We start from the raw sequence: 19,082 nt of genomic DNA on the forward strand, positions 1-19,082 counted from the left end.
TGCATCAAACGAAAGTAAGAAAGTGAAGATTTTGAAACATACTGAATATGATCCAACTGCAGACGTGAAAAGAAAAATGTCACCTTCAGTCATGGTAAAAAAGTATTACAGGAGTATTTATTGTAAGCAAAATTAGTTGTCATAAAAGCAGAAATTGACATGACTTTTTTAAATTTTCTTTTAATACAATTAATGTAACAAACGAATTAAAGCAGCCAAAAGACAACGATGGGTCGTAAAAATTGCTGTAAGTTTGATTTTCCAGTTGTGTGTGTGTGTGTGTCGGTTCGTCTGTACCTTGAAATAAGTATTTGACATGTTTGGTGCAGTTGAAGTGGTTTTAATCATTAAACAGAGGAAATGTTCTCCACCCTTCTGTAAGAGAAATTAACCTGAAGGAGGGACATGTAAAGGACAAGTGCACTCTTCTCAAACCTCCACGGAACCTGCACATCGAGTTTAACCACTAAATAAAGAATTAACTGTGCTTTCACAGAGAAAGTCTTTAATGTGAAGATGAATGAAGTAGCATTAAGGACTCTCAGATCATCTGTCTAGTTTCCATCGTCTGTTGTGAAGGTCGTTGGTGTTTTCCATTAACTGTAGTTCAAACAAGTTATTTATGTTTAAATGTGAGGAGTTCAAGTAAAAAAATCCTCATAAATACTCAAGTAAAGGATGAAAATGGAAGAATTTCATCAGTACAGTAACTAAACTTAACATAACTTCTTAGTTTCAATCTCTTTTGTCTCGTACCTGCTCGTAGTTTAGCTTGAGTCAGAAACGGTTTATAAATCTTCTCTTTCACCTGCTGTTGATTCAACCGCAGACCAAATGTGACAGATGCAAAATAAAATAACCCCGATAAAAGAAATCACAGAGACTTCAGTCATCTGCAGAGACTCATATGGAACAGGAAACTGAGAAATGAATTGTTTGGTGGTGTTTATTGGATGTGACACCTCGGTGACTGCACTCACTGAAAAATGACTTGACTTTAATCAGCCTCCGTTCTCCGGTAAACACTGTTCATATTTCTGTCAGCGCAGCAGTGGCTCTCATTATCTCCGAACGCTCCTTCCTCTATCCGCCATCCAGGAGTTATGGGAATGTTCCTGCACATATTGTGTCTCCAACCAAAGAGATAAAATGAGGGCATTAACAACCGGCTATTGAAACTACCCCGCCATGCACAGGTGGATCACTCTATTGACATGTGGTAACACTGCTGCACTAATATTGTGAACGAGTTCCCGAAGATGATTATATTTTTGAGGATTTGGAAACAGTAAAAACACGAGAAGAAAGATCAAAGAGAGCATTTATTATAATTATAATATAATTTATACTTTTTTGTTAAAACTAAGATGAACCAATAAGTGTAGAGGTGCTTACATGAAACAGCGGAGTTGGTGTATACATGCACAGCTCCGGCAGAAAACCATGAAGAATGGAGTTTGTGTGTTACAAAGCCTGCATGGCTGCCTCTGCTATGAAACACAAATCACAGTAATTCCAGTAAAGTTTTTTTTTTTCCTTTCTTGTCTTGCAGGGGAGGAAAAAAAAGCAAACAAATCAATAGACTGTCAGTAAACCCTCACTTGATATTCTCCCCCTCTCTCGGAGTCCGTCTGCCCGACTTTCAGCGGTCGGCGTTCATCTTGCGTAGCTTTGGCGGCAGGTTGTCCTCCAGCCGGCCCCCGGCCGAGAGCAGCGGGCTGTGCATGGGGAGCGGCGCCGGGGAGGGCGTGGGCGGCAGGCTGTGCTGGTACAGGTCTCCGGTGGACTGGGTCATGGGTTCGAAGCCCACCTTGAGGGACTTGAGCTGCAGGCGGTTGGCGGCCTCGGGGCTGGGCGAGGAGCTGAGGCGCTGCAGCTTCAGGGGGAGGTCCCCGGTGCTGCACGCCTTCTCCGAGTGCTGGGAGCTCAGCAGGAGCACCTTCCTCTGCAGGTCCTCCTTCCCGGACGAGCTCATCCTCTGCAGCTTGCTGGGCAGGCGGCCCCCGGTCACCCCCTGGCGGCCCCTCTCCTCCGAAGTGTTGATGCAGTCCACGGAAAACACCCGGTCTCGCCGGGAGCCGCGGCTTTCAGTCAGTGCAGGCGTGGGGGTGGACAGCGGCGAGGGCAGCGAGTTCTTCTCCTCGTGCTCCTTGACGCTGTACGGAGGCGTCGGTACCTCGAATGTGCTGTGGAACTGAGAGTAGTCCACCCTGAAGAAACCTTCCTCCAGAGACATCACCGGCAGGAAACGATGGCCCCATAAAACCTCGTCCTCGGTGTACGACGTCCGCGCCTGGCATGTCATACCTGCAAGAGAGCGGCAATAATGTTAATAACCGCCATTGCACAGTGATCCAAGAAAAACAATTATTGGCAGATAAGGAGGGATGTGAAAGGGCAGCCTTCCTTCCCATTATCTCTTCTCTTCATGCTACTTCCTGCAGCGTCGCCCAATTTAATTTAGTCACATCTGAAATTTGAAAATGGCACCGAGCCAACATGAGGTTAATGTATTTCCTGGTTCATGAAAACAGTCACAGTTCCTCCATGGAGCTCTTTATATTGTCACAACAAAGGTACAGCCATAAAATGTCTAATGATGCACCGATACCAGTGTCAAGTGGACAAGAGAGAACGACTGATGCCAGAGGTTTGGAGATTCTTTATTATTAATGTGAATGACAAATGTAAGACAGACTGTAAATCATGATCTGAAAAACTATTAAGAGGAGTTGAAAAATCCATTTAACACCAGTAAATTAACCACAGTGACTGGATGCAGTGCTAAACTGCCACAAGCACAAACTGATGGTTGGACAACTGGTGGAAGAAGTCCTCAAAAATAATGGAGCACAATAACAAGTAACTCAGAATGTTTAGCAAGCTAAAAATAAAAATAACAAATATCTTAAAATAAAGTCAGCAGTTAGAAGTGATGGAGAGCCAGCTGAGGAAATGTCTCTCCACTACTAAACGATGAGTTGATTTTCAGCTCTTTCTGTGTTGAAAAACAAACACAACTGTGAGCAATGCAGACATTTTCAGAAGTTGTATGTCACAGAGCATGTTAGAAGTTCATCTATAAGCAGAATCTCATTCATGTGTTTTAAACGATTTGGAACAGAAGCCCGATAATCCTACATGGTCAAAGCATCCTGTTAAAGATTGGAACCAGATAAGAAAGTGACAGCTGGAGCCTTTCTTATTTAAACCTCTGACATTTAGAATCGACTCTCCTTATGACTGTTTAAGTGTCTCTTTGTCATATTGCCAAGATCTGAACAACTCTCCAAGGTCTTCAAAAGAAAGGTTGTATACTTGTCCAAGTCTGGTTAGGGTTTATAATAGTCTCTGAATCATGTTCAAGTGGATTGTTCTCTTGTGAGGAAAACTGTCAATAAGCCGTGTCGATTTTTAAAGAGAACTGCTGATCTGAGCAGCAGCAAGTTGGTTTGAGGTGGAATCAGAGCAGTTTTCTGCCCTTAGCGTAGGTGAAAGGTGAGAGACGCTTGTCCTTTGTGTTGATTGTGATAATTGCCTGTACAATCACCGAGCTCCAGCATCGACATATCGATGGCCGGCACAAAGGGTCCTGGCTTCACGTTTCTCTGTTGTGACCCATTGTGTTGGTGGCGAACCCTTGTAACTCTCTAGTCATCTGGAAGATGATCTTTTGTTATTTCATGGTGATTGAAATATTTTCCTTTCTTGGTGATGACTGGAGGTCCGCTTGTTTAACACAACTGTATTCACAATTCTACATCTGATATTTATCTGTGATATTTGGACGCTTGTTAGAAACATTCTGAGATCGATAAATCCTCTATTTTTTCCTGATTCGGTGTCTCTGCTTTAACCTGAGCTGTTGTGTTAAACACCGCAGTTAGCTGAAGAGTAGGAGTGTGGTCCTGTCCCTCTGTGCAGTGTTATGTCACAGCCTGATGTTATTCAGAGCTCACTGCTCATCTTTATCCATGAAAAATCTTCAACAGTCCTACATTGCAGAAAAGGTCATTTTTATATTCCCAGTTGGCCCGGAGGCTTGGCTTTAATTATGATGAAGATTAATCTGCTGTTCTTCCCTCCCACCAGAGGAATGACGGTATTCTGCTGACTGGAGATGCGTAAGACAACAGCAACACAAGCGCAGTCGGAGTTTGTGGCTTCAGTGCCTGACAGGCATGCCAGTTCAGTTTTATCATTCAGGAGGCATCACATGGGTATTCAACCAGCTGCTTAATGTGTACCGCATCTTGCATAAAAAAAACAAAATCCCTCAGCGTGACTATGCAACACTTGGCAGACAGCAAACGGGGCGTCCCTGAAGAAGAGTTTATGTAAAACATCTGGCAGCAGCCTTCAGTGGATCTGTTTTCAGAGTGCATTATGATGATCTGTTCTTTATGTTAGGCTCAGTTTGAATCCAAAGACTGCTGCTTGACAAGAATTTCAAGACAAACACACTCACAGAGAAGTGTGTGTCATCTGCATATCGGTGAAAGTATGCAACCCAGAGATGGATTCATTTTGTCAAACTGAATGGGTACATTTTAAGGAGTATGTAATACTTGTGCAGTTGAATATTTACTGAATACTTTATAGCTGGTTAGAAATTAAGTATAGATCTAACCAAAGTGGTCTTTGCCTGAGCAATATATAATACATCACTTGTCTGCCCACAAATATCAATGTAAGATTATGTTTATATATTTAATTTGATCAATTTTTCTTTGGAAATTTCCCCCCCAAAAAAAGAACATTATCAGCTAAGAAAGCATAAAAGTGGAGGAAAAAATTCATTACTATATTTTCCAGAATATAAATCACACCTTTGATTTAGTTTTAATGGATGATCATACCACTGGATTTATATATCAAAATACACAAAAACCGAACAGCTGGGCTCATGAGATGTAACAGAATCCTGTGATCAAAGCTCTGAAGCTTGTGACTGTATTTTCCTGACAACACAAGTGAAATTCCATTAAAAAGAAAAGGCAAGACAGCAGATTTTAAAGTAAAAATAAAAATGTACATATGTAGCAGAAAATGGAAACATAGCAGCAGAAAGGATTTGAGAAACTTGTGAGGGATTGGAGAAAAACCGAGAAACTATTACTGGAATGAAGAAGAAAATGCTGCCAAAAGAGGATCAAACTCACAGAATGTTCTAGAATAGCAGCTGCAGTTACATCTGGGTATAAAACCACAGTGCAAATATTGTCTGTTTTCCTTCTCATAACACTTGATAGATGTGACTTTTAGTCCAGACAAGACAGTGTTTGAATGAAAGGTAACATCAGATGCTCGGCAAATTGACATAAATGTCAGATTGAGATAAGATGATAAGAGAGAAGTAATTATTTGTGAAGTTATCAACCTGTCTAAACTTGATATGGGAGGTGTGACAGAATTCTAGTGTCTCCATCGTGGTTTTAATGTTGATAGTGGTTTGTCGGGTCAATTTTCTTGTGCACAATCTTGTTTCAAGCCTTGGACCGGCCTCCTCCTCTGCCCCTCCCCCGGGGCTTGGATTTACCTGATCTGACACCTTTGTTTGATGGACTGCCTTCGGGGTGTTCAACTCTGCTTGCTTTGGACTTCGAATACGTTAAAACCTGATTTGAGCTGAACTTTCTGTATGATTGTCTCTCAATAGAGAAACGTCAACATGCTGACTATATCCTGCTGTTTGCATGCAGCTCGGTCCCACTGTGGCAAAGACGAGAAAGCAAGTCAGGTCTCGTTGGATCAGAACTGGGATTAGCTGGAGAGAGAATCAACAAGCTGAGCAGCTGTGTCAGCTGCAGCTGGATGTGCAGGGATCACCGCTAATGCGTTTGTGTAAATGGGCTGTGTGTCAGCGCGAGGATGACAGGATACGTCGGGCTATTGAAGGTGACACTGGGAGGGTTTCCCCTCCTCTGCTCGGTGCCACAGAGGCGCAACACTAAACTTCTGGCTGCAGCCTGATTTAATGGCATTATCACCAGAGCACAGACCATGATGCCTGCCTGCCGTCTCTGCCTCTCCGCTGATCCCTCTGTGGTGCTTTAAGCCTATTCATCGCTTTGGTTTCTCCAGAGTTAGCGCTGTGGTGGATGAATGGAGGCAGAGCAAAGAAATGAGGGATATGGATTTATTTGTATTGGACTTTCAGGGACTTTCTGGTAAATATACACCAGAGAGAGCCGTATTGTTGCTGGGAGCGCTGCAGCGTGGCTACCTGGAGTTTACAGCGGTGGCTCTTCACAGGCAAAGAATTACGTCTGCTGTCCGCTACCGTTTGAAAAATGGAGCGGAACTTCTGCTCAAACCCCGGGTCATTCATCAAAGTGACACACGCATCTATGACCACAGGCTTTTATTATGCATAGAGTGGGTGTAAACCGATTCTGCAGTAATATAATATCCCTCATAATTCAATCAGTGTGTTTTTGTCATGTACTGTTCTCATGCTCACTTTTTCCGGCCGGCACCTTCTTCAAAAATGCTAAACCAGGCAAGTGAGGAAATGAGATTTTACCGGGGAGAGATTATAAGTGTCTATTAAACTCGGAATGCCATGTGTGCCAATATTAATAGAAGAATTTACATTTAGATTGGGTGTGTGCAAAGTGAGTCGGGGGAAGAGGAATCGGAGAAAAAGGCACAAAGACAAATAAATTCCTCACCGGTGGTCTCCACGATGCCCTCCAGGATAACCACGATCTCGAACTGCTCGTTCATCAGGGAGCGCTGGGACAGGTCGAAGAAGGGGCTCTTGGGATTGATTTCATGGCAGATGGTCAGCGGGGACACGAGGAAGAGCTGGTCCGCGCCCGTGCCGAAGCCCACGTCCAGCTCGCACTGGTCCAGAGGCAGGAACTCGCCCTCTGGAGTCTGACGGGACTGCGACGGACAGAAGAGAGAGGATTAGACCCGTGTGGATCTTTCTCCTTCTCCTTTTGTCTGAAATAATTTGCTTCTAGGATTTACAGGGAGTCAGATCTTATCTTGTCATATAAATATTTCGGTTTTTCATCAAGGCAAGAGACTTCAGACATATAAGCAAGCATTAAGAGTCGCCTGTTATTGATATGAGAGACACAAACATCCAACCCAAACCATTACACCACCTGGTTCCCTCTCATCCTCTCAGGGCTGGAGGATATCAGTGAGATGTGACTGGGAACAAATCCCAAGAAACTTTATTATGCTTACATAAAATGAACACCATATTCCATTAAGAAGGCACAGTAAATAAATATCTGCATAAATATGAATTCCTAGAAGTGTTTAAATATTATCTTCTACCTAATTAAGTTCGTGGAGCTCCATTAAATAGCAGTTAAAACACTCATTACAATGGTTTGTTATGGGAGCTTAGGACCAGTCTGTAGCCTCCATTTGTTCCCAAACTGTGCAAAAGACACCGAGGACTGTGAAAACATCCCTTTCTAATGAGCTTTGAGGAATAGTAGCTGCTTACATGGAGATTTCCAAAAAGCTCCACCTTGGGAGTGATTTTTAAAAGTTGAGTTTTCAGTAGGTCTGAGCAACGTTGTCATGTGAGCAGATTCTCAAAACACAATGAAAGTTTCTCAATTTCACATGAAAACTCTGAGTAAATGGGGTCTCACTGCTCTTTTTAGTTAACTTAGCGATAATTTTGAAACCGTCTTGTAATCATTTGAATGTGTTTATTCAGGATTATGACTTTAACGAAATTAGCTGGTGAAGAAATGTCACTTTCGGAACATCTGATGAAAGGAGCTCAAACTTGCTGGTGAATTACACTGAAGGCTTTCAAAAACACAAAATAACAATCAACATTATTAATTGCTTTAAAGCTTTCGTTTCACATGTCTTAAAATCAAACCAAGAATGGAGTTTTGATTGTGGAGGGACCGATCCTCATCGGTCTCAAAAACAACGACGAGAATAAACAGATCAAAACCAAGTGAATTATAGATGACAGACAAGTTTAACGCTGCGCTGTCAGGCCTGTCTGGCTTGTGAAGAGATTTGGAGTGGAGTGTGGAGAAAGCGGTCCTGCTTAAGCTACTGTAGAGTGTGAAACCCAAACTGAGGTTCAGCAGAAAACAAACCGAGGTCATAACACAGAGTCCTGGTCCTGCGTTTCCCCTTCTCTGTTGTACCATGATTCGGTAAAATAAATCCATTTTTCCTGTAGAGGTGCGGAGAGGCTTTCCTCTCACCGTCTCGTCCCTCCTGATAATCTGCCGGCGTCTTGTTTGCCGTGGCTGCAGACTCAGCGCTTCACATTGATTTCTAGAAGATCCGGCAGCGGACGTTTGAGGCAGCCGTGTTTGGACAGGTCTTGCCCACAGAGTGTTAACTGGTGCGGAAGCATTTAATTGCCCAGATGACGTTGGAGGCCCCGGCGTCGAGGTCCTGGATGTGTTTTCTCCTTTCCTGTCTTATTTTGTATGATCAATCTGTTCAGCTTTTCTCTTCACATTTTCCCCAATTAGCCATGTTGTTTAGTCTCAAACGCTGATTTTGTTGCATGTTGAGTGATTTTGTCACATCCTGCACTGAAATGTCATGCTGCTGATTTATATTTTGTTCTTTTTGCAATTTTAATAACATTGATTCAAAAAGCTGCTCTCTGCTTGAAAAAGTGATACCAAATATTATTTTCTATATCTCTCTTTCTCTTGGTGCATGTCTTTTTTTTTTTACCTCCAACCGATTATTTGGATGTGTCATGCTTCAACCAACCACCTACACATGCAAACACACTCTCTTCCTCCCGCACACACCGCGTCGGAGCGATCTCCAACCGTCTCACTCGCTTCTCTTTAAGAGGTTTTTTTTTTTTTTTTAGCCATTTCGAGATCTTTTGTTCTCGTTGTAAATCCTAAAATAATCAACACATCACTCTCACAAAGACGGTTTTCCACTCTGGGCTTTTCAACGTGGCCCAAACCGTGTCATTGACCGGCGATAAACCGGACACTGATGAGACTTTTCTGTTTGGAACAAGAATTAAAGCGGTTGTAACACTGAGCAGATGTGCTCTCTTGCTTTTTGAACGTACAATCACACACTCTTCCACCCATATTTGACCCGTCAGAGCCCCGCCAGACATCGTCACAACCAGAAATATATTTTTTGTATGTGAACAGTGCAAACTCGCTGAGTTTCATTCATAAATCATTTTTCGGCGCAGGCAGGCCGTGGAACGGGCCGTCCAGGCCTCCCCCTGTGCTGCAGCTGCTAGTCGGAGCCTGACTTCATCCTGACCTCCCCGTGATATTGCCTGCTAGTTTCTCCCTCCCAAACGCGATGTGTGAATGAAGTGTGAGTAAACAGGCTTTGCATTGCCAGAAAACCCAGCCTTCTATTTCTATCCGCTGTGAATATCAATGCGGAGCTCCTCCGGCTTCGTGTCGCGCAGCCACTTTCATGTCGGCGGGGCATTGTTCACTTGTCAGGTGCTCACGGGCCACCGAATGCAGTTTGGCATCGTTACTCCATGAGGGTTATCTTCATGCTAGCTTAGGGAAATTCTACTTTTCACTTTCTGTCTTTGTCGCTTAAGATTAAGAAGATGGATGACTGTATACCACCGGTGACAAGCAAAGCTCCTTACACGGCGCCCGCTGGCGCTCTTTCCCAAAGATACAGAGATAGCTCAGCTTTTCTGCTGGTTTTGTTTTGTTTTTTTTCCTTCCTGAAATCTGACACACAGTTCCATCAAATGGATTTTCTCCCCGAACTCTGACATAAGCAGACAGGGACAGAATCGCTTAATTCATTTTTCTACATTGTTGTTACCAAAACGGCGCCGTCCTCGACAACACGTTATGATTTGAAAATTCCACCCATCCCGTCTGATTGCTCGCCGGCCGATTCGATCTCCAGCTGCTCATTATCATCAGGAGGGCAACAGGGTGTGTCCGCCCCCCCCCCCCCCCGCCCTCACAAAAGGAACATTTCAGCAGTGTGAATGATGCTCATGGGTGAAGACAGGTGATAAAGAACATTGATTGGACCTAAAGTGGCCTGATCTTCCTACTCAACTCCGCTCGGCCAGACCCCCATCAATCAGCGCAGTGGAGGGGGGGGGGGTGTTTGAAGGAGCCGGGAGGCAATCAGATCGACTGACAAGCCAGTCCAACGCTGCCAGATACCCTCTCGGCCTACTCACTAGATTCTGAAAGCAGAGGTGGGCTGATATTGCACCTGAGTGAGATGAACTGGTGCAATCAAATCATGGCTTCAGAGCGGTCAGACCAACCGACTCACGACTGCACTTTTGACTTATGGTTGTGTTCAAGGCTGTAAAAGCACTTTTGAATCTTTTTTCACTTCTGTCAGCTGCATGCTAAGATAAATACTTGTTTGATTATAAAAGTAGTGCAGAAAGTATGTGATTCTCAGCATCGTAATTTGGTGACAATGTCTTAATACCAACAAATCTGACAAGAAGAAAAATGTTCAGCTTTAGAAAAACTCTTTCTTGTTATTAGTCTGTTGTGTTTCCATGTTTATTCCTCTTTCATAAACCGAAAAGCCAATACAGATTTCCTGAAGCCATAAGTTAAAGAACAGAACAAACCCTTCTGCTAGTTCCTGGGGAGCAGAGTTGGAGCCAAGCAGAGACGGCATCCTCAGCCTTCATTAAATGTTCACCAGGTATCTGTGGCCGGAACAAGAGCCTCAGCATAGCCGAGGAAGCCTTGGAGAGATTGTAGCACCGAGATATTTATGTTATTCTGCTCTCCTTTGTGCCACCGTGACCCGATTTGGAAAGTAAGAAGGTGGATGGATTAACTCCTTGCTTACCCTGGTCTGCAGCGCTCCTCCACTCGAACTACAACTTTACTTATCTACGGTGCAGCAGCATCATTATAGGATGAAGTGAAACTGAAGACCAGCAGATACGGTCACTGTGGACGCTCTCCCTCCACCAACAGAACAAATCAGGCAGCATTAGATGTTGCTGGTAACATTATATCTTCTTGCTCTTTGTCTGCACCCGCTGGTTCCAGCCTTAAATTGGATAGATACTCTCAAAGAACCGAGAACTGCTTTCATTTTCTTGAGGTTTAGAGAACAATAATAACACGTCTTGGTTCTGGCCAGGACTATTGTATTGTACAAGAAACTCAAGTGCAGAACTCCCGGGAGGACACTGAATAGAAAGAATGACTGTTCGGCTCTGTCCACAGGGAAACAGCTTTTATTTTAATTGGTATTCAGTCCATATAAAGCCAGCATTGTCAACAGGCAGGAACTGTATTTTTTCAACCGGCTCCCAGAGCGGACAGAGCTAAAAATGCTTGCTCAGAGTGCGAGAGTCTCCATCTTCACGGATGAAAACACATATAAAGACGCCAAAAAACAACACAAAAATGACAGATTAAAGGATTGTGTTACGGAAGCTACTGAGCTTTGGTAATGGTCTTCATAACAAAATCAACAAAACCGAACACGGAAAATGTCTCAAGCTCCTCGATCCAGGCACCATTTACGAGATGGACAGTAATAGAAAATCCAACTGTTTCATCTGTCCACAGAAATCCCTGCACTCGCCATTTCCCATGTTTATGGAGTTTTGCTCTCTGAGCATGTGTGACTGGTTTCATTACAAAAACAACCAACAGTGCCAACTCTTGGCCTGGCATGCAAACTGCAGGGACGGATGAATGGACGGCTGGTCCCGGACCACCGCCGTGTGTTCACTACACTTCCCCATAAGCCCATTGCAGAGGGATAAAACCATGCACTCTCTCGCCCACAGCGACACAAATGTGTCAGAAAGAGAAGATCTGCCAGATCCAGTCACTGCGGAAGCTTCGGCTCCACCAACATAACAAATCAGATTGCATTAGATGCTGCTCGAAAGATTAAATCCGCTAATGTTTCTTGTGTACTTCGTCCTCTAGTTCCACTGTCATCCTTGGAAAGCGTTTTACTTCCCCCCGTGACGCTGTAGGATTTTGGCAGAAGTGACCAGAAATGGTTCCGCAATGTTCTTGGCCAAAGCTGTGTTTTGTAGTGACTGTGCTTCCTCCAGGTTTTTTTTTTTTTTTTTTTTTTTCCAACTTGTGTGGAAAAACACTGTTGCAAGCCTCATGCATTATTGTTGCCGGTGCTTATTCAGGATAAATAATGCTGTATTTCTGGACGTGCGCGTTCAGAGATAACGCACATGGAAGAAAAAGCTTTAGTGAGAAACCGAAGCTCGAGAGTAGAGCACTGGTGTATTTTTGAGAATGCACACCTACACATGGAAACCATCTCTGTGCAAACTGAGAGACTGATTTATTTGGGTATTGGACAGAGAAGAGTCCGAGAAGTCTGGGATCTGAAGGCTTCCTGGCTCTGGGTCTGGCTGATCAATGACTGCAGTGCTTCAAGGTTTTCCACTGTCTCCCAACAGTGAGGTAGTATAATTGAATCTCTTCTTATTAGAAAAAAATGGAAATCAATTCCAGCCCCTGTGACTTTATAGCCTACCGTGCAATCCTCTGGGGAAATACACAGCTAAGAGGATTGCTCTTCCTGGTGTATCTCCGAGATGCAAGGCATTGCTCGAACAATGAAAATATTAGGGGGGGAAGAAAACGGAATCTCATCACCATTCTGTTATTACAGCCCTCTCTCCACTTCCCATCACTTCAGATCAATTCTCACCCTCGCACTTACACCGCAGTCATATTTCTGATGCTCCACGGGGACGCTCTGCGCCAGGCTGCGTCGCGGCTGCTTCTGCAGAGACGCTGGACGACAGCTCCGTCTTTATAACCGTCTTCCTGCTGCCTCCTGCCATCACAGCACAGCTCCGGCGCGGCAGCATCCCATCCAGATATAACAACATCAACAAGTGGCTGCAACTTTATTGAGCGTGACCCACAATGCTGGAAGTTCCACTACCTCAAATTAATCACATATTTAACATTTTTGCCAAGAAAATGGAAAAAATTAATTGCATAATTCAGGCATCTAACAACTCCCGTGTCAGTTTATTCTTAATGAACGTACTTTGCTACATGATTGACTGCTTGTTGACGTTTTGCACACACACACACACACACACACACACACTCACAGATCCTCACGGTAAAGACGCTGATTAACCTCACCACAGCCATCTCACATGGCAGCACAGAGTATTGCAGAAGTACATGGAGAGCTTTTCTTTTTTCATCTCATTCCCAGCGAAGCTTGATGGAAAAGTGAGAAGTCGTCTCCCTTGACCCCGAACAGCAGGTTCCTGTCTGATTCAGCATGGTGAGTGCCGACGGCTTCAACGAGCAGGAAAAAAAAAAAAATCCCTCTCGGGTTTTCTGGGCATTGCTGAAGATGAATTCCATCTCATGTCGCAGCACAGGACACACAATTTAACAGATTTGTCTGCGGCCTCCTGCAGATCCCGAGTGTGTTGCTGGGATTGTTTTAGCTGGCAGACTTCATGAAACAACCCCGAGTTCCCAGAGTGCTTCTCTCCTGGAGGAACCACAGCTTTAAAGCATGACTGTGAAAACCAGGAGTTCAGGTGAAGACGACGGGATGAAGAAGCATCTGTTTCTCAGAGCTTCTCACAGTTAAATGTCACTCATTAACACACTAATGGTTATAAACTTTCTGTGGAAGGTTGTTTCTCTGGGGAGCAGCTTTGACTTTAACTGAGACAGAAACTGTTTCTGTTCTGTTTATCCGTGGGTGTGAGTCAAAGGTGAAAGGTCAAAGAAACCCATCAAACAATGTGTAGATGTCTAAACAATGTCTTCAGATGTTCAAATCGGAGGAGATCAATCAATCGGTGTGATCCAGGAGCCAATTTTAAGCAATCAATATATTGATTTTCCAAGTGATTTAGGGAGGGAATCACTTTGACAGCATTTGGACCTGTCAAATGCAAATATTCTGATTACACTAGAAAATACAGATGTGATTGTAGAACTTTCTCCCGCACCGTCCTTGTCTTCGACATGCTCGCTCATGATTTCATCCTCCGGTGGTGAAGGTGAAATCTTCAAAGCCTTCAAAACGATCAGACTTTCTACATATTGTCAGTATTTTTAGAGAAACTAAACAGCTGGGAGGAACATTCTGATTTTAAAGTAATAATCATTCTCACTAATTTTAATAACACTCTGTGTTCAAACTGCTTTTTTATTTTATTTTTTTCTGATTCTGATTTTTAGGAGTTGGTGGCTCAAAGTGTTTTGGGCTGCGTGTGTCTAACTTGTGTTCAGTTGTGTTCAAATTATTTATGATTGATTTGACTGACAAAAGGTACCCACTTCCAGGGCAACAGGTGAAAAACATCTTAAGACAGTACTCAGAGGAAAGTGAAACAAAATGCTCTTAAATTAGACTTTTTAATAAACACACACAGCTTTTGCCTTAATACGTGCACAACTGATTTCTTTTTAAAGCAATCCCATGCTTGCTATAGTTTGCATGTTCTCCCTGAGCCTGCATCAGTGTAGATGTGTAGAACTGATAACTTCCTGCTCAGTGTCTTGACCCATATGGAAAATGGACCGATGGACTGAAACAGCAACAAACTCACCAGCAGTTTCATTTTCTCACAGTTTAGATCAGATTTCTAGTAAACTGAGTTTCATTTGTTTCACACGCAGCTTGCTGAATAAGTCAGTTTTGAAGCTTCCTCTGCCTCATGTCGCGCTGCTTCTGTAGGAAAGGCTCCTGTGAAGTGTGAGCATTTCTGTGACGGGCCAGCGCCGGAGCGAGGCCTGCAGCTCAACAGCACCTCCAACATTTCCACGCAGGGACTGCAGCACACTGCCAGCATCCGGCTTCAAACGTGGCTCCTCCACATCTCTTCCCCTCTTCTTATACCAGTGCATATGCAGCGTAATATCCAAAAGGTATGCACATCCTAAACAAGGCCTTTGTCTGTGCAGTGACTCACCTGGTTTCAGATTTTTTTTTTTTTTTTTGTTGTATTTTCTGCTCCGGCAGAGCTGCTGTAAGTGTTCTGTCTCAGTGAGTCTTTGAAGCGAGAGAATAAGGTTAGACCACAAAGCCCTAGAGCGAGAGAGAGAGAGAGAGAGAGAGAGAGAGAGAGAGAGAGAGAGAGAGGACTCTGAAGGAGCACACAGCGGTTGCTGTATTTATTGTATTTCACAGAGAGGAGAGTGTAAAAATGATATGGGGTTGGCAGAAAGGCCTTGAAATTTATACTCACTGTATTCCCTGCACTCCCAAAGGAAAGGTAAAATAACCGTGGCTCTTAATATATGGAAAAAAATTCCCTAAGCTTGAATTATCCGCGTCAATCCTCATCTGCGTTTCAATGCTGCTTTATTTAAAAGGAGCACAGATCCTGGTTCTTTCCTCCCCTGCTTCCTCTCAGCTCCTGCACACCTCAAGTGAAAATGAGCTGCAGGTGCGACACTCATGTGGGACAGGGCGGAATGGGCATGGAGGGCCGCCCGCCGTGCACGTGCGTGATGGTGCTCCCTGCCCGTGGGGCCGTGGAGGAGCTGAGTCTTCCTCCCTCTCTGCCTGCATGCATCATTAAGCTGACCGCCGCTGTGCAGGGGAGAACGCAGACATAAACAAGCTCCAAGCACCTCGCTAATGCTGTTTGTCTTCTTTATGGCCCATTTTGCACACTGAACATGGATGTGGCTGAAAGGAGGTCTATTATGATAATTAAAAGGGGGAGCCGGTCGACCTTGCTGCTGTTTGTGGCGATTTTCTGCATTGCTGCTTGTTTTTAGAGTTAAGTTCATTAGCCATATTTCCCACACACACACACACACACACACACACACACACACACACACACACACACACAGAAAAACCTGCTGAGCTCTCCATCAATACAGAACCAAGCAGCCACCTTCAGTATTCCTCTCACAACTGCATCACCTGTGGCTATAGGTACATTATTTGCTTTTTGTTTTTTTGTTTTTTTTTCTCAGCCATAATCAAACTCTGCAATCTTTGGTGACACATTTCAAACCTCTGTGAATATAAAACCCAAAAGCGCAGACCCTGAAGCAAGAAAGAATATAATGCATTTCTTTACGATCTCCATAAATCTCTTTTATGTTCCCGTGCTCTCCCACAAGTGCTCTTTCACGGACTCCAGTGATCTGTAGTTGTGCGTCTGGAGCTCCCCTCTCTCCACTGATTCACCCAACCTCCCCCTCTGAATGGAATCTCTCTCTGCTGAAAGCTCTCTCTCTGACACACACACACACACACACACACCTGTGTGTCCAGGTGTCAGCAGCCGAGGTGGAGCAGATGCTGGAGGCAGACAGGTGTGGAGCCGCCTTCAGTCTCACTGCCAGTGGTTTGATGCAGCAGGCTGCAGGTTAATACTGTTTTGTTTAACAAAGTTAAATAAAATGCAGTTAAAATGTAGTTTCAATGTTTGCAGTTAAAAGAAAAGGTTGTGTGTCTGTTGCTGTCTGCCTGTCTGGTGGTTTATCATCAGCTTCAGCATCCTGCTGATTTGGAGAAAGATGGACGGATGGATCAAACTTTCTATATAAAAAGTTGCTTTTCTTCCTGAGCTCGGATGAAAGTAAAGAGGTTTAAGATTCTGAAACTGTCAGTCAAAAGTGCAGTCATTGTGGAGGGACTTTTTTTTTGTGCTTTTTTTTAATACTTTCCTTAAGCTTCTGCAATTTGCATTGGCCCATATTTCACACTTCAAAGAAAAAGTGACACACTGCTGAGATGTAACAGGGTTGATGCAACTCCCAGGCACCAGCAGGAAGTTGGAATCAGCTGGTAAATTGATGAAAGGCAGTGATTAAACCCGGACTCCTCGTGGTTTCAGTGCTCAGAGCCTCTCCAGCCCCAGACTTACCTTTATGAGCTTGCACCTGATCTGCGCGGACACCATGTGGCTGTTGCGCAGGTTTCCCACCCGGAACATGAGGCACAGTTTGCCGTCGCGCTGAGAAATCACCGCGTCCTGGCTGAACATGAGCGTCTCCGCGCGTTTCTTCGGCTGGGACATCTTGATGAACATGCAGCCGATGAGGAACGCGTCCACGATGGAGCCCAGCAGCGACTGGAACAGGAAGAGGATGATGCCCTCGGGGCATTTCTCCGTGATGTACCTGTAGCCGTACCCGATGGTGGCCTCGGTCTCTATGAAGAAGAGAAAAGCCGAGGGGAAGTTGTAAACATTGGCCACGCACGGGGTGTAGGAAGAGTCGTGTCCGTGGTTTAAATCCCCCCGGATGTAAGCGATGATCCACCACATCGATGCCATGACCAGCCACGCGATGGTGTAGGTCAGGATGAAGATGAGCAGGTTCCAGCGCCACTTCAGGTCCACCAAAGTGGTGAAGAGGTCGGAGAGGTACCGGCTGGTCTCTCCGCCCAGGTTTCCGTGCTGCACGTTGCAGCGGCCGTTCTTCTCCACGAAGCGCTGCCGCTTCTTCTTCACCGGAGCGGAGAACGTGGTGGCCCGGTTGGTGTTCACCACCTGATAGTCTTCGCCAAATTTTCTACGGAGTGCCGCCATGTCGGCTCTGCGGGAGTTACCGGACGACGTCGGAGCAGTTTAATCCATGTTTTGTGCTTGTTTGACCCTCCGAGGCTGGCTACCGGCAGTGCGTAAAATGCGCCATGGCCACTTTAGCGCGCAAAGTAAATCCTTTCAAGGGATGAAAAAATATGTATTTGAAAAAATATATATGACTTAAAATACAGTTCTTATTATTTAATATAAAAAAGAAATCCACTCTTCCTCCAGTTCTCTCGCATGGCATCAGAGGATGGCTCGGTGTGGCTGTGCGCTCCGCTCAGCCTCCCTCCACTCACTGTGACTGACTGGCGTGATGCGCACCGAGGAGCTGCCTGCCATTCAGCTCCTGGTGGGCTGTGGAGGATGGAGAGGGGAGTGGGAGTGTGTGTGCGTGTGTGTGTGTGTAAAAAAAAGAGAGAGAGAGAGAGAGAGAGGCGCAAGGGATGCGAGAAGAGGGAGGGAAAAGAGGAGGAGAGAGCGACATAAGACGGAAAGCGAGAGAGAGAGAGAGAGAGAGGTGGGCAATTTCTCTTCGTTTGTGCGCAGTTCCTCCGGTCAATTAGCAATGACTTAATTGATTAATTGATACACGCGTAAATCAGTGGGTTCATTTATTTCCATCCACCTCAGATATTTCCATCGTCCGCGCGTCGCTCTGATCCTGCATGATGATCAGAATTGGATGCAAAGTGATGAAGCTGGAGAGACTTTATTCTTTCAGGTTCGACTGCGCCATCTACTGGATGGACAGCACATGTGGTCTGGAAGACCTCTTCCTTCAAATGAGCCGTCTCGATCAGTTTAGATCAAATTAAGGTTCTTCTGCAGCCACAAAACATGTTTAATCATAAAAGATCACACAGCTTATGAAGTTATTCATGTAGTTTTGCTATGCATAAGTTTATTAGAATTCATGACTACAATTTAACAAAATGTTTGCTGTTTTAACTTTTGGAGTAATTTTGAGCATTTTTAACTCTCCAGTTTTATTGTTTGACCAGTTTTTTTTTTTTTTTTCCATTCTGGACCATTTCAAGCATTTGAATACATTTCTTCCTGCAATTTGGCTTTATTTTTAGTTTAGTTAGGTTTTTTTTTTTCTTACATTTTTTAGGAGATTATGGGATTTTTAATCAACAATTTTAGCAGTTAATTCCTTTTTTTTACCATTTTAGCCAGGGGAGCTAGTTGGTAAATGCAGTAATTCAGGTATGCAAATAACATTAATAAATATTTAATCATAGAATGGAAATTGTTTGGCATATAATTTTAAGAAGTACTAAGATACAGGAGAACTGAAGAGCAGCATTTGGCTGCAGAGCTGCAGGTTGTAAACCCCTGTTCTAGTGGTAATGCAGCAGGTGGCCTTCTGGACTTTTAAAGTCCTGTTCCAGACTGCTGAAGGTGATAAAACTGAGGTAACTGTCACTATAAAATCCCACCACATTGGGTAGGGTAGACTTACTGATACAGAACTATCAATAAGTCTTTTTTTTTTTTTTTTATACAGCAATTTTTGAACAAACCAATGATGCCACATACACTGTAACAGCAACAAGAACTAATTAGAAATGAGATGTTTCATGTGTTTAATATG

At 44.1% G+C, this 19,082-nt stretch overlaps 1 protein-coding gene across 1 annotated transcript; it reads right to left on the reverse strand.

The window, feature by feature from the left end:
• Window positions 1-1,462: 1,462 nt before the first annotated feature.
• On the reverse strand, window positions 1,463-17,629 carry LOC115387385 (G protein-activated inward rectifier potassium channel 1-like). The gene is made up of 3 exons (XM_030090083.1): window positions 16,817-17,629; window positions 6,675-6,891; window positions 1,463-2,307 (listed from the first exon to the last, which is right to left on the reverse strand). The coding sequence occupies exons 1-3, from the start codon at window positions 17,480-17,482 to the stop codon at window positions 1,643-1,645; spliced, it is 1,548 nt and encodes a 515-aa protein (XP_029945943.1). The 5' UTR covers window positions 17,483-17,629; the 3' UTR covers window positions 1,463-1,642.
• Between the last annotated feature and the right edge of the window lie 1,453 nt (window positions 17,630-19,082).

Source organism: Salarias fasciatus, chromosome 4, assembly GCF_902148845.1.
Source record: "Salarias fasciatus chromosome 4, fSalaFa1.1, whole genome shotgun sequence".
NCBI lineage: Eukaryota > Metazoa > Chordata > Actinopteri > Blenniiformes > Blenniidae > Salarias > Salarias fasciatus.